The 27,470-nt window shown below is 33.5% G+C and overlaps 1 protein-coding gene across 3 annotated transcripts in view; it reads right to left on the bottom strand.

The window, feature by feature from the left end:
• Nucleotides 1-27,470, bottom strand: part of arfgef1 (ADP-ribosylation factor guanine nucleotide-exchange factor 1 (brefeldin A-inhibited)) — an 86,707-nt gene that overhangs the window by 22,258 nt on the left and 36,979 nt on the right. For all 3 annotated transcript variants that reach the window (XM_051098441.1, XM_051098443.1, XM_051098444.1), the window contains 17 exons: nt 21,855-22,125; nt 19,117-19,233; nt 16,774-16,964; nt 16,092-16,225; nt 12,944-13,178; nt 12,499-12,598; nt 12,280-12,419; nt 10,279-10,387; nt 8,589-8,790; nt 6,628-6,739; nt 5,030-5,235; nt 4,838-4,922; nt 4,431-4,596; nt 2,498-2,649; nt 2,280-2,408; nt 1,801-1,959; nt 1,552-1,696 (listed from right to left, as the gene is read on the bottom strand). In XM_051098441.1, the coding sequence (XP_050954398.1) occupies nt 1,552-1,696; nt 1,801-1,959; nt 2,280-2,408; nt 2,498-2,649; nt 4,431-4,596; nt 4,838-4,922; nt 5,030-5,235; nt 6,628-6,739; nt 8,589-8,790; nt 10,279-10,387; nt 12,280-12,419; nt 12,499-12,598; nt 12,944-13,178; nt 16,092-16,225; nt 16,774-16,964; nt 19,117-19,233; nt 21,855-22,125 (2,653 nt within the window). The remainder of the gene's footprint in view (nt 1-1,551; nt 1,697-1,800; nt 1,960-2,279; nt 2,409-2,497; nt 2,650-4,430; nt 4,597-4,837; nt 4,923-5,029; nt 5,236-6,627; nt 6,740-8,588; nt 8,791-10,278; nt 10,388-12,279; nt 12,420-12,498; nt 12,599-12,943; nt 13,179-16,091; nt 16,226-16,773; nt 16,965-19,116; nt 19,234-21,854; nt 22,126-27,470) is intronic.

Here is a 27,470-nt window from a genome sequence, read left to right as displayed (position 1 = left end):
GTGTTGTTTATACAAACACAAACTTCATTTCACACAGTGCTGCTGGATAATTATAGTGGATTATCATAAAGTAATCTTCATCATATTTCAGCTTGAGTTAAGATGTTTTTCGATGATGCAAGGGCAAAGAGAAAAGCTGCAATGCTGATGATGCTCATGTTGAATGTAATAGTTTTTGTCTTTTGACAAAAATATCCTTTAAATTCAGTCAATGTATTATCATATATTTATTAACCTATTTTACTCTGATGGAAATGTTGAAGAAAATATTTTACTTCTTATACACTGCCATTGTAGACTTTAAATGTGTTTTTTAAAGAAGTTTCTTATGCTCATCAAGGCTGCGTTTATTTGGAAAAAAAAAAACAGTAATATCATGAAATGTTATAAGTAACATTACAATATAAAGTAATGGTTTCTATTTGAAATCACTTTAACTTTAAGTTTACTTCACCATATTACAAATAAATCTTAATCTAATCTTGACAAACTATATATCGTTGGGAAGGTCTACTATTTTATCATGCTTTTGTGTTAGACATTATGTAGGCAAAGTAATAGATCACGCAATATAACTCTTAAGAATTTATATATATATACACATATATATACATATACATTTATATATATATATATATATATATATATATATATATTTATATTATATATATTTATATATTTATATATTTATATATTTATATATATATACACACACACATATATTTACTTTTTTTTGCAACATATACTTTTTCAGGATTCTTTGATGAATAAAAAGTTAAAAAGAACAACATTTGCTCAAACTATAAATATAAGTCTAGCACTTTTTAATCAAGTTAACAAATCCTTGGTAAATAAAAGTATTAATTTCTTTCAAATGAAGAAAATACATTTTACTGACCCCAAATTTTTGAACAACAGAAAAGTTAGAAAAGATTTCTATTTTAAATAAATTCTGCTCTTTTTAATTTTTATTCATCAAAAAAATCCTATTAAAAAAAAAGTTCCAAAAAAACATTAAGCAGCAAAACTGTTTTCAACATTGATAATGAATCAACATATTAAAATGATATTCTGAAGGATCATGTGACACTGAAGACTGGAGTAATGATGCTGAAAATTCAGCTTTGCATCACAGGAATAAATTCTAGTTTAAAGCATATTAAAATAGAAAAACACTCTTTTAAATTGCTTTTTTTTCTGTATTTTTAATCAAATAAATGCAGAAAAGTCTTCTTTTAAAACATTACAAATCATACTGATCTCAAACCTTTGAATAGCATTGCATATAACATTTTTTATTTTTATATTTCATTTGCTTTTTTTATTCTACTTTACAAACCAAACATTAACTACATTTTTAAAATTTGATAAATAAATGCACACATATTAAATATATAAAAGACCTATTAGCATAAACATATATTTAAAATCATTTAATTATAACTATGCTGCATCCTTTTCATCTCATCTTATCACTTACTGATGAATAACAACAAATATTTTTAATTGAACAGACCAAATTGCTGCCCATGTGAAGTGTGATTGACTGACCCAAGCCCAGGTATTCATCAGACGTCTGTTCCTTGGTGCTGGTGATGAAGCCTTCCTTCCCCCGTACGGTTCCTGATATGTACCGAGCCTTCACTCCTGTCCCGATGAGCTGGGCCAACTCCAGCTGACTAATGCACTTCAGGATCTGCAGCACACGTCGACAGAATAATAACAATACATCACAAAATCTGTCTGCCAATCACACTGCATAGAAAACATACAGGCCTGTCAAAGTTTGCAAGAGCTCACCTCATGCCAGGAGTTTCCTAAATAATTTCCATCTGTGTGAGCCACCGTGATGAGGGTCTTGATGGTGTCGATGTTCTTCTGCTTCATCTCGGTGATGCCCGAGCTGGCCGTCAGCAGCGTGAAGCGGGCCAGAGCCTGTACATATGCGTCTCGCTCCAACTGGAACAAACAAACAAAGAACTTTTTTTGGACTGAATGTAGGACACGAGTTGAATGGACCAGTTTTATGCACTTCTGGATCTTTGGAAAAGAGCAACATGCACATTCTACAAAATATCTTCTTTAGTGTTGCCCAGATGAAAGTCACTGAGGTTTGGAATGATTCAAAGTTTCATTTTTGGGTGATTTTTTTTTCTTGAAGTAGTCGGTCATTTCAAGCAAAGGTGCTTATTTGGACTGAATAGCAATGCAAACATGTGCCAGGTTTTCTCAGCTCCACTAAATGACCTCTTCATGGTTAATGCAGTGTGTGAAATTACCTGAATGCTGAAGATGCATGCTATCCTGATAGCACAGCGGATTCCCTCCAGGCACAAAGAGGCCACCTCGGTGTCATCACAGTCCTGCAGACCCACGCTGAACGCAGCCAGGAAGGGTGTCCATGCCAGCTATGAGAGATTAAGATAATATGGGATGGGTATTTGGGGCCTGACAGAATGTGTGTGTGTGTGTGTGTGTGAGCACATGCATTGAATACCTTAAACATTGGTCTGACGTGCTCGAGGTGGGTGGCGCTGGTGAAGGGGGCTTGAACGTGGCTCACGGCCTCCATCAGAGCCTTGGCTGTCTTTGCCATTTGCTCCATCTCAACATTATACAGAAGCCTCCTCTGCTTCTCACTGGCCACACCTGATCCAGGGACAGTGGGAAAAGATGCCGTCAGTTAGCACAAACCACATCTCAAAATATCCGAATATTTCCAGAACATAGTATATAATAATAGTAATCATTATTATGATTATAAAATATTGTTTATATTTAAGATTTTAATAAATTATTATTATTACTATTATTATTATTAATATTATTATTGTGTATAATATATTCTTTTATTTTAATATTATATTATAATATTATTATTATTATTGATAAAAACATTGTATTTTTATTTTAATAAAAAAATAAAACGTAATTATTATCATCATTGTTAATAACAAAATTATTAACAATTACAAAATACTGGACTAGTTTGTTTGTTGTGGTTGTTCAGTCAGCCACAGCATTCTACTGTGAAATACTATAAAATAAAATAACTTATTATTATTGATATATACAATGTATTTATACATTGTATTTTTTTATTAAGTGAATATATAATATACTCTTTTTATTTTAATATTATCATCAAGTTTTCAAATAATATTATTGTGATATATACACTGCATTATTATTATTATTATTATTATTATTATTATTATTATTATTAGCATACATTATTATTATTGATATATACAATTTATTTATACATATTATGTATAATATATTATTTTTATTTTAATATTATCAATATTTATACATTGCATTATTGTTGCTGTTATTACTACTACTATTATTATTATATCATCGATATATACAATTTATTAATACATAATTATTTTTATAATAATTAATAATTATAAGTAATAATTATTACTGTTAATATTTGTTTAATTGTTTGATATTTTTTATTTTAATATTATTAACAATTAATAACACTTTTAATAATAATAGTAATAATAATTATTATTATTATTATCTTTATTATTTTTGATAGATTGTATTACTTTAATTATTTTAATAATGATTACTAATTTAATAGCAATCACAATAAACTGGACTATTTTGTTTGGTCAACCTCAGCATTCTACTGTAAAAACAACAAAGTAAAAAAATGTATTATTATTGATATATGCATTGTAATAATACATTGCATATTATTATATTATTATTATTATTATTATTATTATTATTATGTGTATAATATATTCATTTTATATTAATATTATCATCATTATTAATGTAATAGCACTTTTAAATGATTATTATTGATATATACATTGTATTAAAAAAATATGTTATTATTATCATCATTGTTAATAAAAAATAATTGACTAAAATGATTATTAATTTATTAACAATGACAAAATACTGGACTACTTTGATCAGTCAACCACAGCATTCTAATGTAAAATACTACAAAATAAAATAATTTATTATTGTTGATATATAAAATGTATATGTATTATAATTATTATTATGTAAATTTATTTTTAGATATTATTAGAATCTAAATTTTATTTTAATAATCATCATCATTAAATTAAAAAGTAAATTATTATTATTGATATATATTATTATTATTATTATTATTATTATTATTATTATTATGTATAACATGTTCTTATTATTTAACTATTAATGATTAAAATGATGACATATTTATTAACAATTACAAAATACTGGACTACTCTGTTGAGTCAGCCACAGCATTTTCATGTAAAATACTACAAAATAAAATAATTTATACTTAAATAAATCCTTAGTAGGATTATACACACAATGTTGTTTATTCATAATTGAAAAATAAAAAGGATTGCCCAAAAAAAAAAAAAAAAAAAGTCACCATGCTTGTCAGTTCGTCATATACTCACTTTGCTTATTCGACTTCAGAGTTAACTCCTTTGTCTCCTTCATGGATATTTTTTTCCCTGCGATTTCATCATAAATGGCTGAGAGATACTCCTCCGGTAAATCTTTACTGTCATTGATACCTCGGTTCATCTTGATGTATTGCTCTTTCGTCATTTTATTCTTTACCTGCGCCGAGATAAAGGAAACAACAGATCAGTAGCGTTCTTCCTCTTGTTTTCCGTTGCGTCTCAGCAACATCCATCACCCTACATTTAGCTATTCCGCTCACACACATCAAAACTGAATGCCAAACAGCCGTTTCTAGCTCCGGCGTTCACATTAACATTCATAGACTGGGGAATGAAAAGAAAATGCATTCTGCATTCGCTGAAGATTTCAGTGAACAATCAGCGCTCGGCGAACTAACCTGCGGACTGTGTAGATCTGTAGTCAACATGATGATTGAATACGCGAGGACGTACGCGGTGTCAGCGCTGGCGAACAGCGTTTGCCTAAGGAGAGAGATAAAAGAGACAAATAGCGACCGAGTTCAGTGTTTGCGGTGTTAATTAGCAACGCAGGTTAATCGGATGCAACGGCAGGGGATCGGCGCGCTCACCCTTGGTTGCATTCTAAATATCTAGCAGCAAATTTCTCCATCAGTCGATCGATTTTCTGGGCCTCTCCGGGCAGGCGGAAACCCTCGAGGAACATGCGCAGAGCCGGCACGAAGTCTTTGCCCTGGAAGTCCATTTGGTCGACGTAGGCATACATAACCTCTTTATTGATGCGATCGTTGTCTCCGAGAAACTCTCCTACCTGGATCTGTAAGGGTGGAAACAGAAAAGGCCAGTGAGTCAGATATCGATTGTGTAGGTAGAAAAATAAATAGCAGAAAGACCATGTTTCATAACTGAAAAACACACGCTCAGTGCTACAGACACTGCAGATTGGAGCATCATTGAAATGCAATGTCTATTAAAGTATTCCACACACATCTCAAGTCATTCAGGAGGCTAAGGGCTGTTTCTGCTGAAGTGCCCTAATTTTAGGGCAGATATAAGGAGCTCTCTTTACCCATTACTGCTGGAGTCTTTTGAGGCCTGATGAATGAGCATTTGAGTTGCCGATTCATCGCGCTGAAGGATCAAACCGTCTCAGTCTAAGTGGAAGTTTGGCAACACTTTGCTAGAGTGTCTTGATATTTTTGTTTTGCTTTGTTTTGTTTCAGAAATGCTCTGAAGCTGCACATGGAGTTTTATTATAGTGCATTGCTTTAATGTTAAAAACTACACTTTTATACTTCCAGTCAAAAGTTTTTGAACAGTAAGATTTTTAATGTTTTTAAAGAAGTCTCTTCTGCTCACCAAAACTTATTTGATTCAAAATAAAGCACAAACAGTAAAATTCTGAAATATTTTTACTATTTAAAATAACTAGTTTCTATTTGAATATATTTTAAAATACAATTTATTCCTGTGATTTCAAAGCTCCATTTTTAGCATCATTACTCCAGTCACATGATCTTTCAGAAATCATTATAATATTCTGATTTGCTCTTAAAAAAAAAAAAAAAAAAAATTATTATTATTATTATTGTTGTTGTTGTTGTAAACAGCTGAATAGATTTTTTCAGGCTATTCAAAAGCTTTTTGGAAAGAAATTATAGAAACTAATATTTCTATTTAGCAAGGATGCTTTAAATTGATCAAAAGTGATGATTAAGACATTTATAATGTTACAACAGATTTCAATTTCAGATAATTGTTTTTCTTTTGAACTTATATTCATCAAAGAGACCTGAAAAAATCTACTCAGTTGTTTTCAACATAATAATAATAATAACATGTTTTTTTTTTGAGCAGCAAATCAGAATATTAGAATGATTTCTGGAGGATCATGTGACTGGAGTAATGATACTAAAAATTCAGCTTTGAAATCAGGAATAAATTACATATTCAACATATTCAAATACAAAGCAGCTATTTTAAATAGTAAAAATATGTCAAAATGTTACTGTTTTTGCTGTACTTTGGATCAAATAAATGTAGGCTTTGTGAGCACTACAAGAGACATCTAAAAAAAAAAACATGAAAAATCTTACTGTTTTAAAAACTTTTGAGTGGTAGTTTATTTGACCCTAGGCCACAGTACATGGAAGAAACAAGGTAAGGTAAAATATTGTATTTTGTAGGCGAACAATGTTTGTATGCTTACAGAGTCAAGCCTCTCCTCTTGATGTAAGAATTGCGCGATATCTTCGGGCGTGGTTCCCAGCATGCCTTGCTCCTGCAGGTACTGAATTCCCCTCTTTGGTTTTTTGTTAAACCTGTGCATTATGGTAAAAACATATCAGATATGTTATCAGATTGAACATTTTTTTTTAAAAGAGAAGTTTTCAGAATGAAAATTTCCTGATGATTTACTCACCCCCATGTCAAGACATGTTGGATGACATGGGGGTAAGTAAATCATCAGGAAATTTTCATTGTGGAAGCACACGTCTCTTTTAATTGTAAAGGGTAAGTGTGTTTTTTCTATAAAAGAGTTTACAAGATCAGGGGTGCAACCAAAAAAAAAAGGGCTGTGTAAATAAGTTCAGACTGCTTATTTGTGTACCGACAAGGTTGACAGCGGTTAATGCACAATTACCATTTTAGTTCGACTAATTGTAGATACTGTAATAGATATTGTAATACTAAAAAATCTAGGCTATACACTGCGAGTTTCAGGGCAGAATGAAAAACTGTGATATTTTATTCACTGACGGTCTTTACTCGGCAGTGCTAAAACCAGCAGTGCATATACTCACTTGGCAACCGGCCAAAACAAAAGCTTGCTGATTTTAGATTTGAAAATGTTGAAAATTTAAATAAAAAAAAAAAAAGAAAATGTAAATATTAGCACTGTTTTTTTTTTTAAATCACATTTTTATTTTAAAATAATATCATTTTGTTGATTATTTTATTTAAAAAATTAACTAAAAGTTCAATAATATTATTATTACTATCATTAAATAATTTTTTTTAATAGTTACATTTAATGGGTCACACTATGTGTAGTGTAAACAGCAAGCCAAATCTCCATGTGGTCTCATGAGAACCAGACTGAAAACGCATATGCACCCCTGCATATGATACATTTTCTATGAAGTAATAGCTCCTTTCACATTGTAATACCAGTAAATCACTGTAAATTTATCAGAACGACTCGTGCTGCTCAGACAAGTAATGAACGTTCCGTCTTTTTACCGGTAAAGCATCATTCACACATCAGTTTCAAAATACCGGTCAATTCTGTGACATCATTAACCTATCAGATGTCAAATGGACATCTGTTAGATGTCTTTAAGATGTTTATGATTTAGAATGCATGTAAAACTGACATCTTACAGACATCTGTCAGATGTTTGTACATAGCAGAAGCTTTCCAGATCAAGTGATCTTTAACAGACATCTTGCAGACGTACAGTACGTATGTTACCCTTATAGCACACATACATCATGGAGACGTCTATTTGACATCTCATTTACATCTGGAAGATTTTTTTTGTGTTTGCTCATCTGCAATATGTCTATAGGACGTTTCCTATCTGATGTCAAATAGACGTCTATTAGATGTCTTTAAGATGTTTATGATTTAGAATGCATGTAAAACTGACATCTTACAGACGTCTGTCAGATATTTGTACATGCCTTCCAGATCAAGCGATCTTTAACAGAAATCTTGCAGACATACGTGCGCTATCTGGGTATCTGGGTACAGTAGTCAACATCTGACGCGAATCAAAGTTAATCAAAGTTGTCCTAAGACAAGAACAGGTTTTTGGTTTTAGGACAACTTTGATGAAAGGTTTTGATCCACTTCAAATGTTGACTTCTTTATTTTTACAATTCTAACTGTTCTTAATAGTGGTGTCTTTACATTTAAGACAGGTCAGGAGTGTCCAAACCTGTTCCTGGAGAGTCAACTTGTTGCAGAGATTGACTCTAACTTGGCCCAACACACCTGCCTTTCTAGTATGCCTGGAGTTGGAGGACAATGTCCCTCCAGGACCAAGAATGGACACCCCTGGAATACTTAAACTAACCAACCTTCTATACACATGTCTATTGGTAGTGATTTTGTCAAAACATTGGGATTGATTTCATGCATCTGATTCCAACATAATGGCTTACAGGTCAATGCCTTGCTCTATGATCTCCTTCTGTTGTTTGAGGACCTCAAACTGCTCAGGGTTGTCCGTCCCGGACATCTGCGTACTGTAGCTCCCGATGCCCGACGAAGCGGTGGAATCCAAAGAGTTTATGCTGCCGTAACGGTTAATCGTTTCCGGATGCTTCGACTCATTGGTCTCCTGTTCTGAAGGCTTTTCTTGGCCTGAGTGAGAGAGAAGGGAATGAAATTCAAATGCAATTTCAGAGAAAGCAGAAGCAGTGACGAGCCCAGTCTGTGAGCCAATAGGCTAGGAAGTAAAGACGGCATGATTCATTGGGCTTCTGGTTGGCTGTTGGTATATCGGGTCTTTTCTCTGGCTCAGCTTCCCAACACAACAGTTTTCTAATAAAGTCTTTGGCCTAGAATGACTCACATCACAAAAACAGCTCGATGGGGACTGAAGAAAGAGCAGCGTGACCTGAATACACAATGCAACAGATCTTGGTGCAAGCGTAGAAGCCGTGGTTACGTGTTGCGGGATCTTATTACGCACTGGAAACACTGTAAAAGATTTAGCGGGTAGCTATCACTGTAACACGAGCTGTCAGGTCACTTTCTTCTTTCTCATAGTTTCCGCTGTTGGAAAGATCATAGGAGCTAGTCGCAGCTTGGAAATACTTATCCGTTAGTATTAATTCATCTGTTTGATATACAAAAGCTACAGCCACAATACAAAGAACTATTAAGAGACCGCTATCTAGTTTACGCAGCACAAGCTAATGCAATCAATTCTAATGTCACTACAAACTGCCGTTACCTGCTCTCCCTTTTGATGTGCGTCCGTTAAGAAAAAAGAACAAAGAGTGATTGGCTAGCGTGATGAGAATTCAAGAATCTGAAAGCTTTGATTAGTGATCCAAAACAAGCATAATGCACCTGAAGAGTTACCCAGATGAGTATGCTGCAATCTGATAGGCCGATTAGGATGTAAAGCCTGTATATGTAAGAGCATCCATTCATTCTAGATGAAAGGCTTCAGCCATTTCTTAAGCCACGGTAAACATTGTTGTATTTTAAGTGGTCGCTAAAGCACTTTGCGTGTTAGTGTTTGTTAGCCTGTAGCTATCATTTAAAAATAAACAAGAATCTCTGGTTTATGATTGGCTGATCACCGAAACTCTGAGGTGGGCTTGAGGCAATAGAGAAATTTCCCTTTGGGCCAGCAGAGCCTTTTCTCCTCCAAGTTTGATTAGACCTAAATCCCCTCTGCTCCGAAGAGGCAGGGTCTCTAGCTTGGCACATGTCCTCATGCCTGGTTTTGCAGTGTTCAGGAAGCCTGCAGACTGCCTCCCTGATGTCAGGGTGATGAATAACAGCCTCAGGGTTGTTTGATTAAGATGAAAGGCCTGCGTAGCCATCACTGCGAATAGCATTTCCTGCCTGTCTTTGAGGCACAGGACTCCTAGTGCGCTGTCCTCAAAAGCAACTGTTTATCCATTTGGTTCTGCACAAGCCAGAAGCCTCTGGAAAGCAGCGTAAATGCACTCAGAGGAGACTCATTTAGAAAAGCCAGTGTCGTTACCTGGAATATGTAATGCAACTGCTTGGATCCAAAGCATATGAGGATATTGAGGGGCTAAATAAGGTTTTGGAGGTTTGAAGGAGCTAGTATTGATGTTTTGTGCCGCAGAGGCTGAACGTTTGACTTACCGAGACTTGTCTGGGAATTGGGGTTGACATATTGGTCTTTGCTCCATTCCACCATACACTTGAGAATGGACACCAGACACTCCAGGCCTTTCTTCCTTAGAGTCAGCTCCTGAGAAACAACATGAGCTGGGATCACTAATACTGCTTTAAAAGAATAGTTCTTATAATTTACCTGTTCCAAATCAACATGATTTTTTAACTTTCAAACTTCAAAACTAATAAAACAACATCACAAAGTAGCATCACTACCAGATTTTTAATGTTTTTTTTTTTTTTTAAAGAAGTCTCCTCGGCTAAAAGAAGTCTGCATTTATTTGATCCAAAGTACAGCAAAAACAGTAAAATTTGGAAATATTTTTACTATTTAAAATAACTGTTTTCTACTGGAATACATTTTAAAATGTAATTTACTCCTGTGATTTCAAAGCTACATTTTCAGCATCATTACTCCAGTCTTTAGTGTCACTTGATTCTTCAGAAATCATTGTAATATGCTGTACATTGTATATGCATTGTAACATAAATTATAGAAATTAATACTTTTATTTAGCAAGGATGCTTAAAATTGACCAAAAGTGATGATAAAGACATTTATAATGTTACAAAAGATTTATTTTCTCATTACTGGAGTAATGATGCTAAAAATTCAGCTTTGAAATCACAGGAATAAACTACATTTTAAAATATGTTTAAATAGAAAACAATTATTTTAAATAGTAAAAATATTTTAAAATGTTACCGTTTTTAACTGACTTTGCTAAAAATCATTAAAAATCTTGCTGTTTAAAAACTTTTGACTGGTAGTGTATATTCCAAGTTTTTCCAACGCTGTACTGAAGTTTAGCAACAAATAAAATTGTGAATATTTCTAAACATTTACATGCGCAAATATAAATAGACAGTGCTTTGTAATAACTAATTACATGTAATCTGAATTACATAATCAGGCTCCAAAAATTAGGAACATTAAATTAAGTTATACTTCATTTTAAAGTACTCATTTTCAGAACACAGTTACTTTATGGATTACATGATTACATATTATTCACAAAATGACAGTAAATTATTCATAATGTGTTGATTTGCTGTCATTTTCTTTTCTCTATTAAATGATCCTTTCCACCACTTATATATATATATTAGTCTTCCAGTTTTGTGGAACTACACACACCAGTGACTAGCGAGGTGACTATAATTACACAGAAAATGAGAGTCTACACAAATTGTTTAATATGATTTAATAAAGCTTTATGATTAATTAGCTTTTCATCATCTCACAAACCCCCTGAAGTTAAATCAAGAACCCCAGTTTGGGAAAACCGTGGTGTAATGTAATCTTTAAAGGACTTTATGATGTTGATAAATAAAGTAATTAAAACATAGTCGGAACACTTTACCAATTATGCATAATCCAACAGATTACTAACTACAATTTTCTACAATTAACTACGTTACTAACTACAATTTGCGTCACATCATTTGTAATCGATAATGGACTACAATTCATCCTAACTCTGTTCAAAAGTTTTCACCCCCTGGCTTTTAATGCACCGTGTTTCCTTCTGGAGCATCAGTGAATATTTGAACCTTCCGTAGTAAATGCATGAGTCCCTCAGTTGTCCTTAGCATGAAAAGATGGATCTCAAAATCATAGTCATTGTTGGAAAACGTTCAAATACACAAAAAGGCTGAAAAGACCTGAAGGATTTACCTGAAGAACAGCAGGCAGTTTAACTATTCAGGACAAACAAGGTACTCAAGTTTTCTATTTTAATATATTTTAATAGAAAAAGAAATCTCTTTCAACATTAGAAATGTCTTTACTGCTACTTTGATCAATTTAATGTATCCTTGTTTGAGAGGACTGCACACAATATGATTTTGTAAGGGAAAGAGCACTTCAAATGTTTTTTTTTTTTGCGTGCTCATGAACAAAATGAGGGAATGAGTAAGCGATGACATTTCTGGGTGAACCAATCTGTTGAAGAACAGTGTGTTTACCTGAAGTGGGGTTGTGCCCAGTTCATGGCCTCCTCGTCCTTGTGCAATCTTTGAGAGGTCATTCACAAGCCTCTCGAAAATATTAGCAGCATTCAGGTCACAATCATAATTAACATAGATATCTACCACACTCTGGGCATCTGTGAGAACAGAAACATCGTAGAATTACTTGTAGAAACACTCTCATAAATATCTTTGAAAATGAGAAAGCTTTCATACCAGCACATATTCTAGTGAGGGTTTGAATGACCATCCACTTGTGGTCATATGAGCTTGTGGACGTTTCCAGAATGTAAAGAAAAATCTCTTTGAAAAACACCTGAGGAGAGAAAAAGATAAATACAGTTGTTTTTCACCTCATAAATTCATAACCAAGTCAGTAACAGAACAATAATAATGTTTCAAAAGTATATGGTGTTGTCAAGATATAACTTAATCGATTTGAGAGATATTACTATATAAGACTGCACAATAAATCCTAACACACTCGTCTGGAACGTGGCTCACACACACACATACAGACTGAGGCAGAATCACAAGCTTTCATCCTAAACCACAGCTTAAATAAATCCACACTGTCAGCTAGACGCTCCACAGACTGACGCTATCAGGGCAAGACGCGCAAACACATTACGATTCGGAGGGGGGAACTGAGTTCAGGCACCTCGATTTGCATCTTGAGATGTGTCTTGAAGTTGGACAGGAGGGTGAGGAAGATGGACAGCGACAGCTCGAACACCTCGGGGACGGAGGAGACGCCGTTTTTAGACAGCGCTACGCACAGGTACTGCTTGATGGCGTTGATGAACATCTCGTTGGTTTTGAAGATGGGCCCAGCGTTCTGCAGGATGGACAGGAGGAGCTGCAGCGAGAGGACCTTGGACCGTAGCTCATGGGATCTGGAGGAAGTTGAGGAATCTTGGGTGAATAAAACAACATTTACTCCTCATTCCATACAAAATACTCATGCCAAGGCCAAAATAACTCAATCAGTTAACTGTCTTACCAGGACAAAAAACTGCATGGAAACTACTTAATTCATCCAAAAATGAAAATTTCTTTCATTAATTACTCACCCTCAAGTCTTTCCAAACCTGTAAGACCTTTGTTAATCTTTGGAACTCAAACTAAGATATTTTAGATTAAATCCATATTTTGGATAAACCCTCATAGACAGCAATGCAACTGACACGTTCAGGACCAAGAAAGATAGTAAGAACATTCTCGTAGCTTCATAAAATTACGGTTAAAAATTATGGACTATTTTAATGATGTTCTTACTGCCTTTCTAGGCCTTGAACGTGGTAATTGTGTTGTTGTCTATGTAGGGTCAGAAAGCTCTCGGATTTCATCAAAAATATCTTAATTTGTGCTCTTACGTGATCTTACGTGTTTAGAAAGACAAAAGGGTGAGTAATTAATGACAGAATTTTCATTTTTGAGTGAACGGTCCCTTTAAAATTTCTCACTGACATGGCCCAAGTATGACATGATGGAAAAAAAATAAATAAATAAAAAAAAAACACTAAAACCAGCCTAAGATGGTTGGTTGGTTTCAGCTGGTCATCCAGCCTGGTCTTAGTTGGTCACAGCTGGTCAGCAGGCTGGTTTTTTAGAGAGGTTTTGACCACTTCCTTACCTGGTCAGGCTGGTCTTAACTGGTCAGTTTGGGAGACCAGCTGGAACGACTAGCTAAACCAGCTTGACCAGCTAAAACCAGCCACTTCCATCTTAAACCAGCTAAGACCAGCCAACCAGCTTAGGTTGGTTTCAGCAGGGATGTATTAAGAAAATCCAAAAATATTGAGAATTTAAAATGAATAGTTTCTGCTGGTGGCAGGACCGGTGATATTGTGCCTATCAGACTGCAGACATTAGCTGTACAATAATCCAAAAAGTTAGATTATCATTCAAGAGAAAAGGATACAGCTTTCAAAGTCACTGCGACAACAGCAGTGTTACCACTGTTAACTAAAACCATTACAAATGTTTTTTGGTAATTCAATTTAGTAATAAAATGTTATTATTAATATGAAAAGTTTAAGTTGAACTAAAATTAACTGAAGCTTTTAGGGGTTGATTGATTATTGGCCTGGCTGATTATCGGTTATCGGTATTGGTCATTTTCATATTCTTAATTTTGACATTAATTTTCAGTTTTACACCAGACATACTGCTTTAAAATATCGGTTATCGGTCTACTTGATCTGTAATAATTAGTATCTGCATTGGTCCTGAAAAACACATATCTGTGCAAACAGATCAAGTAGACTGATAATCGATGTGTTTTTCAGTGCCGATGACGATACCAATTATTACAGATCAAGTAGACTGATAACCGATATTTTTAACTAATATATATGTCTGGTGTAAAACTGAAAATTAATGTCAAAATTAAGAATAACAAGGGCTCTGACAAAAACTCTGCTTTTAAATTATTTTATCGGCAAATCGGTTATGAAAACGACCGATACCGATAACCATAAAAATGCTTAATAAACTATAATCGGCCAGGCCAATAATCGGTCAACCCCAAAAAGCTTTAAAAAAAAAAAATATACATTCAATCTTAACTTTTCACATTTATAATAACATTGAAAATCTAAAAATACAATCAAAATAAAAAAAAAAAAAAAAATCAATAAATTCAATAATGTCATACAAATAATATTAAAATACCACTGGACTATGGTTTTCTGCTGACACAAATGTCTAAACAGATTATTTTCTAATAAAATATCTATTTTTCATAAATTAAATGTGACCCTGGACCAGAAGACCAGTCATAAGGGTCAGTTTTTTTAAATTGAAATGTACACATCAAGCTTTCCACTGATGTATGGTTTGTTAGATGCAACTATTTGAAAATCTGGAATCTGAGTGTGCAAAAAAAAAAATCAAAATATTGAGAAAATCACCTTCAAAGTTGTCCAAATTAAGTTCTCAGCAATGGATATTAACATTTAAAAATTAACTTTTGATACATTAACGGTAGGAAATTTACCAAATATCTTAATGGAACAATAATCTTTACTTAATATCCTAATGATTTTTGGCATAAAAGAAAAATCGATAATTTTGACCCACACAATGAATTTTTGGCTATTGCTACAAATATACCCATGCTACTTAAGGCTGGTTTTGTGGTCTAGGGTCACAAATACTTAATTAAATATTAACATCATAATTCTCAAAACTATGCAGCAACAGAATCCAAAGGTACTCTACAGAAACAGCTACCAAAACCGTACTAACTGTACTAATTAACAAAATGAAGCTACATTTTTGGTGTTGCAGTCAGGGCACTTAAGGTGTTGTAGGCAGTTGCTAAGTGGCTTCTTAAAGAAGCATCATTCAAGTCCCTAACTTCCAAATATGCTTGCTTTAGTATGCAGCACTGATAAATGAGGCCTGATGTAAATCAAGAGGAGTCAACAGGTCTCAGTCCATTTGACAAAGAGTGATCAATAACATTGAAACGAGCTTCCTGCCTCACTGCCCCTAAAGACACACCAGAATGAATGGCTCTCTTTCTCTTCAAATGACAGGGAGGAACATCTCTCTTGCCCTCTGACAGCCCTATTCACCTGTCATGGGACAGCAGCTGATAAAACCAAGACAACTCAACTCTGCGCAATGCAGATTGATGCCATCAACACTCTTGCTTCAAAATATCTACAACCACAGATCTGAAATTAGGATACAACCACATCAAACTCAGTTGGGCCCTTTTCTGGCACGACATTCGGTACAACAAATAAACAACTCCTGCTGTATACAGTCAGATGATTTATTTAGAAAGACAGGCTTACTTCGGATCAGGGGGACCGTCTGAAAGGGGCTTCATGGAGAGCTTGCAGAGTGAACGGAAAACCAAGAACGCGTCCTTCTGGAGAATGTGGGAAAACTTTGCACCTGGTGCAGGACCAGTGGTAGCTACCGATTCCTGTGGGAGAAATGCTCATGTTTGAATCTTACGGCAATCAAATTTAACTGCCAGGAAAATTAATCATCATCTATAGCACATAACACACATCAACCATAAAAAAAGGCCATAAAATTGGTGTTATGGTCCATTAAGCATATACAATGGTGCCAAAAAAAAAAAAAAAACATCATATCTTTGTGTTTTAATAACAGAATTTCTGCAGAGTTTTTAAAATCCAGTTTAAAACTTAATAAGACCTTTCTTTAAGTCCTACACAAATAAAATGAATACTACGTTTATAACATTTTAATACTTCTAGCTGCTCATTCAAAAAAATTAGGGAGAACTGTTTTTTACAAAACATTACACAAGCAGTAGTTTGTTATTTTAGCAAAACACTAGAGAGAAATGAGGGTATCATGGTTTGTGACATTCCAAACAGACCCTAAAATTTAATTTTGAAGAATTCAGCTGTTAAGTCATTGAAGTCAGTTCTGGATAAACAATCCAGTCAAAAACAATTACTCATGTGTAAACAAAGCCGTTTTACCAGTGGAAACTGGTACCTGAGTGTCATTGGAGGAGACAGACAGTCTGTCGTCGGGTAGGGACGGAGTAAAGCTCGCAGAGATGGGTGTGCCAGGGATGCCGTTGGCGTGAACATTTTCGTTGTCGCTGCCCAACCCTCCCTCCTCTTCCAGCGAGTTTGGAATGCCCTCAGCTGGCTCAGCCTCGCCCTCACGGCTTTCCTTAACATCTGAACACAGAATAGCAGACTTCAGGCTGTGTCCATACAATGGTTTAAAGTGTGAAGCGTATAAAAATCACAGCCACTAGAACAGACATTTTATAACAAAAGATTTGCTTCCTTAAAGAGACAGTTCACTAAAAAAAATTTAATTGTGTGATCATTTTCTTATCTTGATGTAATTACAAAGTTTTGATTTCTGTATTATACAAAACGAGAAATTTTAAAGAATGCAAATTATTAATTTTAAAATAAACGTTTTAAAAGCAACAAATCAGCATATCAGAATGATTTCTGGGGGATCATGTAACACTGAAGACTGGAGTCATGATTCTGAAAATTCAGGAATAGGGATAAATAACAGTTTAAAATATATAAAAATAAAAAACTATGGAAGCCAGTTTAAAAAAATATAAAAAGGCAATTGTGACTTTTTATCTCACAATTCTGACTTTTATTCACAATTGCAAGGTTACATCTTGCAATTCTGACTTTTTTTTTTTAGAATAACGTGATATAAACTCACAATTGTAAGAAATAAAGTCTGAATTGCAACATAACACATTTCTGATTATTTTTCTGACTTCCTGATTATTTTTCTGACTTTTTTCCTCAGAATTGCATGATACAAACTAACAATTGTGTTATTTCGCAATTCTAACTTTTTTACTTGCAATGATGAGTTTATATTTCGCAATTCTGACTTTTTCTCGCAATTTTGGCTATTTTTCTCAGAACTGTAAAATATAAACCTCGCAATTCTGACTTTTTTTTCCAACTGCGAGTTTACAAATTCTGACTTTTTTCTCGCAATGGTGAGTATATATTTTGCCCTTCTGATTTTCCACGCAATTTTGACTATTTTTCTCAAAATTGTGAGACAAACTCGCAATTCTGACTTTTTTTACTTGCAATGATGAGTTTATATTTCGCAATTCTGACTTTTCTCGCAATTTTAGCTATTTTTCTCAGAACTGTAAAATATAAACCTCGCAATTCTGACTTTTTCTCACAAATACAAGTTTGTATCTTGGAATTCTGACTTTCTCACAATTGCACATTTTTATCTTGTAATTCAGATTTTTTTCTTGCAGTTGTGAGATATAAACTTGCAATTGCAAGAAATAAAGTCAGAATTGCGAGTTTTCAGATTTTTTTTTCCAACTGCGAGTTTACAAATTCTGACTTTTTTCTCGCAATGGTGAGTATATATTTTGCCCTTCTGATTTTTCACGCAATTTTGACTATTTTTCTCAAAATTGTGAGACAAACTCGCAATTCTGACTTTTTTCTCACAACTGCGCATTTTCATCTCCCTATTTTGACTTTTTTTCTTGCAATGCCGAGAACAAAGAGAACAAAGAACGAGAATAAATTTGCATTTGCAAGAAATAAATCTGAATTGCGAGATAAAAACATTTCTGATTATTTTTCTGACTAGTTTCTTCAGAATTGCATGATACAAACTCACAACTGTGTTTAAATTTCGCAATTCTGACTTTTTCTCTCAAAATTGACTATTTTTCTCAGAATCATGAGATATAAACTCGCAATTCTGACTTTTTCCGCAGTTTTGACTATTTTTCTCAGAATTGTGAGAAATAAACTCACAATTCGGACTTTTTTCTTGCAATTTTGACTTTTTTTCCCCAGATTTGTAAGACATAAACTCACAATTTTGACTTTTTTCTCAGAATAGCAGGATATAAACTCGCAATTGAGAGAAATAAAGTCAGAATTATGAGATAAAACTCACAAATCTATTTTTTTTCTTGCAACTATGAGTTTACATCTTGCAATTCTGACTTTTTTCTCAGAATTGCATGATATAAACTCACAGTTGTGGGTTATAAAGTCAGAATAGTGTGATATAAACTCACAATTGCAAGTAATAAAGTCAGATTTGTGAGATAAAAAGTCACAATAACCTTTTTTTATTCAGTGGCGGAAGCAGGCTTTCATAGAAAACAGCTATTTTAAATTGCAATAATATTTTGCAACATTACTGTTTTTACTGCATTTTTGACCAAACTGAACTCAGCCAAAATCTTACTGACCCCAAACACTTGAATGGTATATACACATAAATATGAAAAAAAAAAACATCATTTTTGGACGAACTGTCCAACTCTCCCTTTTAAGCAAGATAAATATAACTCACCTCCAGCAACCGTGTTTACGACTTCCTGCAAAATGCTCTGTACAATCTCCTGCGCCTTCTCTTCATAGCGCTGGTTTTCTTCTTCCTCAGTGGGTTCCGTGCCACGCTCTGCCGCACCTAAAAGACAGACGAGTATGTTTAAGCTTCTAATTCTGTCTAGTCAGTCATTCATGCTGTGATAGGAGGATTTTCCCTCCAAGCATGCTCCATTGTCACATTAAATCCACGTTATCAGTTTCCTAATTTAACGTTAAGAAGTGTTATTAAGAAGGGACTCCATACTGCCAGTAACTGGGTGATGTTCTGACAGAAAGCTGTGCTATTAAACTTATGTAAGACAGAGACACTGGCACAGTTTTCCAATAATATCACATCATTAGTAGACGTCTCATCTGTTCTGATGTCAAGCCTGAATACACGATTAACTAATAATGACTAGGAATCAGAGACGCTTGTGTGTGTCTAGCAGTGTTGGGAGGAGGGCTAAAATCCAGCTAAAAATAGTGATACTACTAACTTAAATGGATAGTTCACCCAAATATTATATAAATATAGTATAAATATATGTAATATATAAATGTGCCTTAGCAGTGTGTGAACACAACCACCCTACAATGATAAAAATCCATTCACTTCACTTTTATTAATCCCTACAAACCTAAACAGTCTCAATTATCAAGACAATTTGATTTTCTGAGCAGTATGACATCATATTGCTCAAGCTCCGCCCACGACCGCTGACTGACTTTGCCATATTAGCATATTCCTGCCCTCAGCCAGCTGTACACTGTCCGCCAACATCTTGTAAGCAATGCAGGTGTTTTGTATTTGGATGTAGAAGTGAACATAAGAGTCTTCATTTTCTCTCGACATCAGAGCCATAGGCGACACAGTAGATTAGTTTTGTTTTTGATGGTAATGCGCCACCAAATACACAAACAAACGGGAGAGAGGGGCGGGGTGAGCAGTAGCTCATTATCATTTAAAGAGCCATGCACCAAAACAGCTCGCTGTTTTTTTTCCAAGGTAAAAAGTTTATTGTTTTAACTCACAATTGTGTATAATAAACTCAGAATTGCAAAAATTTAAACTCAGTATGACATCATATTGTTCAAGCTCCACCCACAACGCTGACAGACTGTGCCGTATTAGCATATTCCTTCCCTTAGCCAGTTGTACACTGCCCGCCAACGTCTTCTAAGCAATGCAGGTGTTTTGTATTTGGATGTAAAAGTGAACATAAGAGTCTTAATTTTCTCTCGACATCAGAGCCACTGACGAAGCAGTAGATTAGCTTTGTTTTTGATGATAATGCGCCACCGAATACACAAAAAATGGAAGAGAGGGGCGGGGTGATCAGTAGCTTATTATCATTTAAAGAGACATGCACCAAACAGCTTGCTGTTTTTATATCTCAGAATTGTGAGATATAAACTCGTAATTCTGAGAAATTAAGTCAGAATTATAAACTTGCAATTCTGACTTTTCTCAGAATCGCGTGATATAAATTGCAAGCAATAAAGTCAGATTTATGAGATAAAAACATACAATTCTGACTTTTTATCTCGCAATTCTGACTTTTTTCACGCAACGGCGAGTACACATTTTGCCATTATGATTTTTTTTTTTTTTTGACTATTTTTCTCAAAATTGTGAGACAAACTCACATTTCTGACTTTTTTTATTGCAATGACAAGTCTACATCTTGCAATTCTTAATCTACTTGCTACTGTGAGTTATAAAGTCAGAATATCGTGATATAAACTCACAATTGCAAGAAATAAAGACAGAATTGCGAGTAATAAAGTCAGATTTGTGAGATAAAAACAAGTCTGACTTATCTCGCAATTCTGATTTTTTTCTCACAATGGCGAGTTTGTATTTTGCCATTGTGATTTTTCTTGCAATTCTGACTTTTTTCTCACAAATGCAAGTTATCTCGCAATTCTGACTTATTTCTCGCAATGACGAGTTTACCTCTTGCAATTTTTCTCAGAATTGCATGATATAAACTCACAATCGTAAGTTATAAAGTCAGAATAGCGTGATATAAACACAGTTGCCAAAAATAGTCAGAATTGCTAGATAAAAACTCACAATTCTGATTATTTTTCTCATAAGTTTTTTTCTCAGAATTGCGTGAAATAAACTCAAAATTGCGAGTAATACAGTCAGATTTATCTTGCAATTCTGACTTCTATATATGACGAGTATATATTTTGCCATTCTGATTTTTTTTTAGACTGTTTACATTTTTAGGGATTAATAAAACTGGAGTGAATGGATTTTTATCATTGTAGGGTGGTTGTGTTCAAACACTGCCAAGACACATTTATATGCAAACACCATGTAAAAGTTAATTTTGTGAAAACATCTTGTAAGCAACACAGGTGTTTTGTATTTGGATGGAAAAGTGAACATAAGAGTCTTCATTTTCTCTCGACATCACAGCCACTGAGGACGCAGTAGATTAGTTTTGTTTTTGATGGTAATGCAAAACCGAATACACAAAAAACAAAAGAGAGGGGCGGGGTGATCAGTAGCTCATTATCATTTAAAGAGTCATGCACAAAAGCAACTGTTTTTGAGGTAAAAAGTGTGTTGTTTTAACCAAAAGAACTCTCATAGAATATTCCACTGGCGTCTACAGTCATTTAGAGAAATTACCATAATCATTTACATAAACATGCAACCCTAAAGCAAAATTAATCTCTGCTTGTTTGCTTGTATCTCTTTACTTTGCGCAGCAGCAGTGGCCTGGTCTGCCTCAGTCTGCTCATTCTCCGCAGGGCAGAAGTCTGTGCCGTTCTCTGGTTCGGGACTCTCGTACGGCGGGGATCCCTGCTCGACTTTGCCACCCTGGTGTCCCGGTCCACCGTTGGCCTCCGCGGGCAAGCTTTTGGCGGGGGTGTCTTCGGTGTGCCGCTGTCCAGGAGACTCTGGTTCTTGCTGGCTGACTGGAGAATGCTGCCTGTGCCTTTCTCTTTCCATCTGCTTGGCTTCCTGTAGCTGGAACACACATACACACAAAAGTCAAGTCATTTTAAACATGTATCAGGTTGAGTTTATACACTCATGTTTCCTCCGGGGCAGCCGGGAGCCCAAAGCCAAGCGGACGTACATCCATTTCTCTGAACGGGAGGCAAATGATTACGTTTAGGAACACAGACGGTTCCTATCTTTTAAAAACAAAAAGAAACACAAGACCAGGATCTTATAGCATCTTACTGTATGTAAAGACGATGTCTGTGTTCATAGAGACAGATGGTGGTTGGACTACATGCACCCGGAATGACAAATCTGGACTAGTACGCACATGCTCACATTGGTGTTTTAAAGCAGGATAAGTGTACTCTTCAATCAAAAATGAAAATTCTGTCCTCGTGTAGATTTGAACCGGTATGACATTCTTCTGTGGAACATAAAAAAAAGACACTACACATACAAGGAAAGTCAATGGTGTCCAAACAACATGGGACTCCATTGATTTTCATTGTTTGGACCTGTGTTTCACAATAGGATGTAGTAGCATCTTCACAGAATTCAATGCACTGGGAATAAGTCTGCCATCAATGACAGTAAGCATGCCACATTATCCAATGTCATTTTAAAAATCGTTTAGGATCTGCATATTTTGTCTCAGACAACAAATATCATGTCAAAAATCACACAAGGTCCAAGCGCCCCAAGTATGACAACCAAATCTGAGCTGGTACCTTGGCTTAGCATCTGATAAAATAAAAATAGAGCTGTAAATAAGTTGGATGCTTAGTAAATTTAAAAATTAAAATAAATAGAGAGAGAGAGAGAGAGAGAGAGAGAGAGAGAGATGACAACACTACCACCACCTTGGGTGATAAAACTGATAATCAAACTAGGTTCGTTAATAGATTCAATAACTCCATATACACTACCAGTCAAAGGTTTTAAACAGCAAGATTTTTAATGTTTTTAAAGAAGTTCCTTCCGCAAGTCTGCATTTATTTGATCAAAAGATTTACTATTTAAAATAACTGTTTTCTGTTTGAATATATTTTAAAATGTAATTTGTTTCTGTGATTTCAAAGCTGAATTTTAGCATCATTACTCCAGTCACATGATCCTTCAGAAATCATTCTAGCATATTAGAATGATTTCCAAAGGATCACGTGACACTGTAGACTGAAGTAGTGATGCTGAAAAATTTAGCTTTGATCACAGAAATAAATTAGATTTTAAAAAATATTCAAATAGTAAGCAGTTATTTTAAATGGTAAAAATATTTTACTGTTTTTACTGTATTTTGGATCAAATAAATGCTGGCCTAGTGAGCAGAAGAAACTTCTTTAAAAAAAAAAAAAAAACTTTAAAATCTTACTGTTCAAAAACTTTTGACTGGTAGTGTATATACTTTGCAATTAGCACAATATCATTTTATGCATTTTAAATTATAGTTATAATTTATAAATAAATAGGGCTGTCAAATGACTAATCGCAGTTAACTGCATACAAAATAAAAGTTTGAGTTTGCCTAATATACGTGTGTGTACTGGGTGTAATTTTTATGTATATATAAATACACCCAAATTAATGTATATAGTTAAGAGAAATGTTATTTATGTACAAAATAAATGTATTTATATAAAATATAAATTACATAAAAATTATAATAAATACATATATGCATAAATATTTATTAAATATATACATGAATGCGTTTTTATTTATATATACATAATAATTACACACAGTACACACACATATATTAGGCAAACTCAAACTTTTATTTTGTATGCGATTAATCGCGATTAATCTTTTGACAGCCCTAAAAATAAATAAGTGAATAAATAAATAAATTTGGTACAACACCAGCCTCTGATACATTAGTTTCAATAGTAAATAGCAAAATTAAACATGGTAAATCACCTTAGGTCCTAGCAACTGATAATTAAATTTTAAACCTTTTTTTTAATATCATTATATGTTATATTGGTAATTTATACATTAAATACAAAATAAAGAAATACAAAATAATTCAATAATCACTCCATCCATCTCAACAGAGTAAATCACCCATACAAAGCGTACACATACCAACTGGATTTGATTTATGATTTAAATGAATTAAATATTTATATTTTTAACACACCAAAAAATCAGTGTTGCCAAGTCTACTTTTTCACTGTTGCCACAGGTTTAAGTGGGTTTAACTTCAATAACGTGTTATTTATTTCCTGGAATGCTAATTTTACCAGGGGAACCCCACCAAAAAGTGTATTAATACGTGTATATAATTTGGTGGGTTTTGTTGTAAAAACCTGGCAACCCTGCAAAGAACCTTACATAGCGAGCTGACTGTTGAATATACTGCATTTATCCATTACCCATTTAATGTAACCGTTTATTAATAAAATATGAGGTGCAAAAATGTCTCTTCTCTAGAGCTTTCAGCTATATTCAGTGGTCTGTGTTGGCAAAACAAGCACATCTTTAATATTGTACAGCTGATTAGTTATGCATGATGTGTCTGGCTGTGTCACAATGTGTCACGCTCCGTCCAGACTACTAAAACTGCGTGACAGTGTGTTTTGTTTGTGCCAAAACCGCAAAGGCCCACTTTCAAAGTGGCATCCTTTTGATCAGTGCAGCGACTGTGAAACATCTAAACTGCACCTCACTGTCCTCATCCACATGCAGCTACCTAAACCACAAAGATACAGACACGTCGCGTTTGCTCCTGGTAACAACATCCATCTCGGATGACCCGAACCCAGACGACGTAAACAACAATTGTAAACAAGGTCCAAAATGTCTTTTGATCAGATTACTTAGTGCACAATGTGTCCTGGCACAAACCCAACTGAAGTTTTAATTGACGAATATAATTATGCAACAATTCTGCTCAGAATATTATGTTTATGCGCAATCAAAGTGTATTTCGGAAAAACAATTTTTTTTTTTCTATATGGACTTCAAAATATACTAGGAATGATTCTGTAGTCATACATAAAATTAAGCACTGTTGTAAATATCATATTTAATGTGCTTTCTTTGCCATTATTTAAAAAAAAATTATTTGTGGAATTCTTCATGGAGCATTAATATTTATGTATTAAAATGTTTTTTTTATATGTTGTATATAAATATTGTGGTTTATGATAAAAGATTGTGCATATAATTGAAAATTATTACACATTTTATTTTTCATTAACACAGTGAAAAAAATGGAGAAAAGCTTGATTATTTTAAATAGATACTTTCTAACCCTAACCTTTACTGTTCATTACATTTACATACAGATTCAATATTTTGAAAATACAACAAATGTTTGATGAAAATGTTGTTTGCTCTGTTCAACTTTAATTTTTTTTTAAAGAAATTAATACTTTTATTCAGAAAAGATGCAACAAACTGATCAAAAGTGACAGTATTGACATTTAAAATGTTACAGCTGATTTTTATTTTAGATAAATGCTGTTGTTGTTTTTTTTTCATTTTCAGTAAGGAATCTTGAAAAAATGTATTACAATTTTTACAAAAATATTAAGTGACAATATTAATTTTAAATATTAACTGTTTTCAAAGTTGATAATGATAAAAGTAAAAGTTTTAAAAAAAATAATAACATTTAACATTATAACATTTTTAAATCTTTCATTAGTTCTTTCATTTGGACTTCAGGAAGACAACTGAAACTGTCAAAGTTTCAGTCAAAGAAGTCATAATAATTTTCCATAAAAAAATTGCTACTGCATTTAAATAAATAATAGAAAATTTATATACAGAATTTCTATATAGGAGCTGAAAAACTTATTTCTTCCAGTTTTTAAAAAAAAAAAAATAATAATAATTTTAAAATATATTTTGCTGTCATAAAAAATTGCTACTGCATTTAAATAAATAATAGAAAAAAAATAAACAGAATTTCTATACAGGAGCTGAAAAACTTATTTTTTCCAGTTTTTCAAAAAAAAAAAACATTTTAATAATTTAAAAATCTCTTTTCTGTCATAATAAATTAGAATTTAATACTAACTTTTATAGTATTTAATATATTAATAAAAATAATAATAATAATAATATTAATAATACAATTCCTATTAAATTCTAAAATATGATGACAGAAAGACATTATTAAATTATCAAAACAATTTTTGCCAAAACTGGCAGAAACATATACATTATTATTATTATTATTATTATTATTATTATTACTGCTGCTTTAAAATGTATTATTCTTATTTCTTTTATTATCATTATTTCATACAGTGTCTAATTTTTAATCAGACATATACGTCTGATATATGTCTATATATCAGATCTAAATATTGTAAATTAAATATAAATTCTTATTATTGCAATACTGATGGTCTTGTATGAACATCACCCAAATAACAGTCAACATTTCTGTATTTAAAAAACAAAACATGGCATTATTTGCGCTACATGTTTATTAGGTATCTCACATAAAAATATGACTTAACATTACATTTTCAAATTGTACAATTATTTTTAGTGTTGGTCAACGATTAAGTTTTTGTATAAATAATATATATGTGTGTACTGTGGTTATTAATTATGTATATATAAAGACACACACACATGCATGTATATATGTAAGAACAATATGTTATGCTAATATATTAAATATATTTATATATAAAATAAATAACATGAATATAAATATATACATGTAAATATTTTCAAAATAAATACTGCACTTTATATAGTACACACATATATTATATAAACAAAACCTTTTATTTTGGATGTGATTAATCGTGATTAATCGTTGCCCAGCACTAAATATTTTAAAAGATTTAGCTTTTTTAACTGTATTTCTGATCTAATAAATGCAGCTTCGTTAAGCCATGCTTTAGAATGGTAGTAATATTGTCAAACAGTAACTTCTACAAGAAAAATGGCCCAGTCTTATAAAGCAACATATGTCGTCATAAATAAAAAAAACTCTTTCCTCACAATCCAAACACGTTTGTCACAGGAGTCGCATGTTACTACCAGGTGTGGACAGCTGTTTTCACTGACAACTTGTGACCGAATCACCTGGGACGGATGTTACTACCAGGTGTAAACGTGGCCTTACAAACGAGAGAGAACCGCTGTAATCACACTCTTCCACAACACATAAACATGGTAAGACAGATGAAAGGAAGTCATTTGTCATGGAAGGGACGACAGCAGGCAGAAAACGAACGCAATGAAGCCAAGGCAAGCAGACTGGAGGGAGACGTCTGAGAGATCGGAGAGAGAGAAAGAGAGAGACAGAGTGCGAGAGTGACGGATGAAGCTGATGTACACAAACCAGAGAAAACTTCAGATCAAGCAAATTTCAAGGCAGTCCTGTCACTCTTTAC

The sequence above is a fragment of the Labeo rohita genome, chromosome 24 (assembly GCF_022985175.1).
Source record: "Labeo rohita strain BAU-BD-2019 chromosome 24, IGBB_LRoh.1.0, whole genome shotgun sequence".
In the NCBI taxonomy this organism is placed as follows: Eukaryota; Metazoa; Chordata; class Actinopteri; order Cypriniformes; family Cyprinidae; genus Labeo; species Labeo rohita.
The sequence above is the reverse complement of the archived record's forward strand: the minus strand, read 5'-3'. Positions and strand labels throughout refer to the sequence as shown.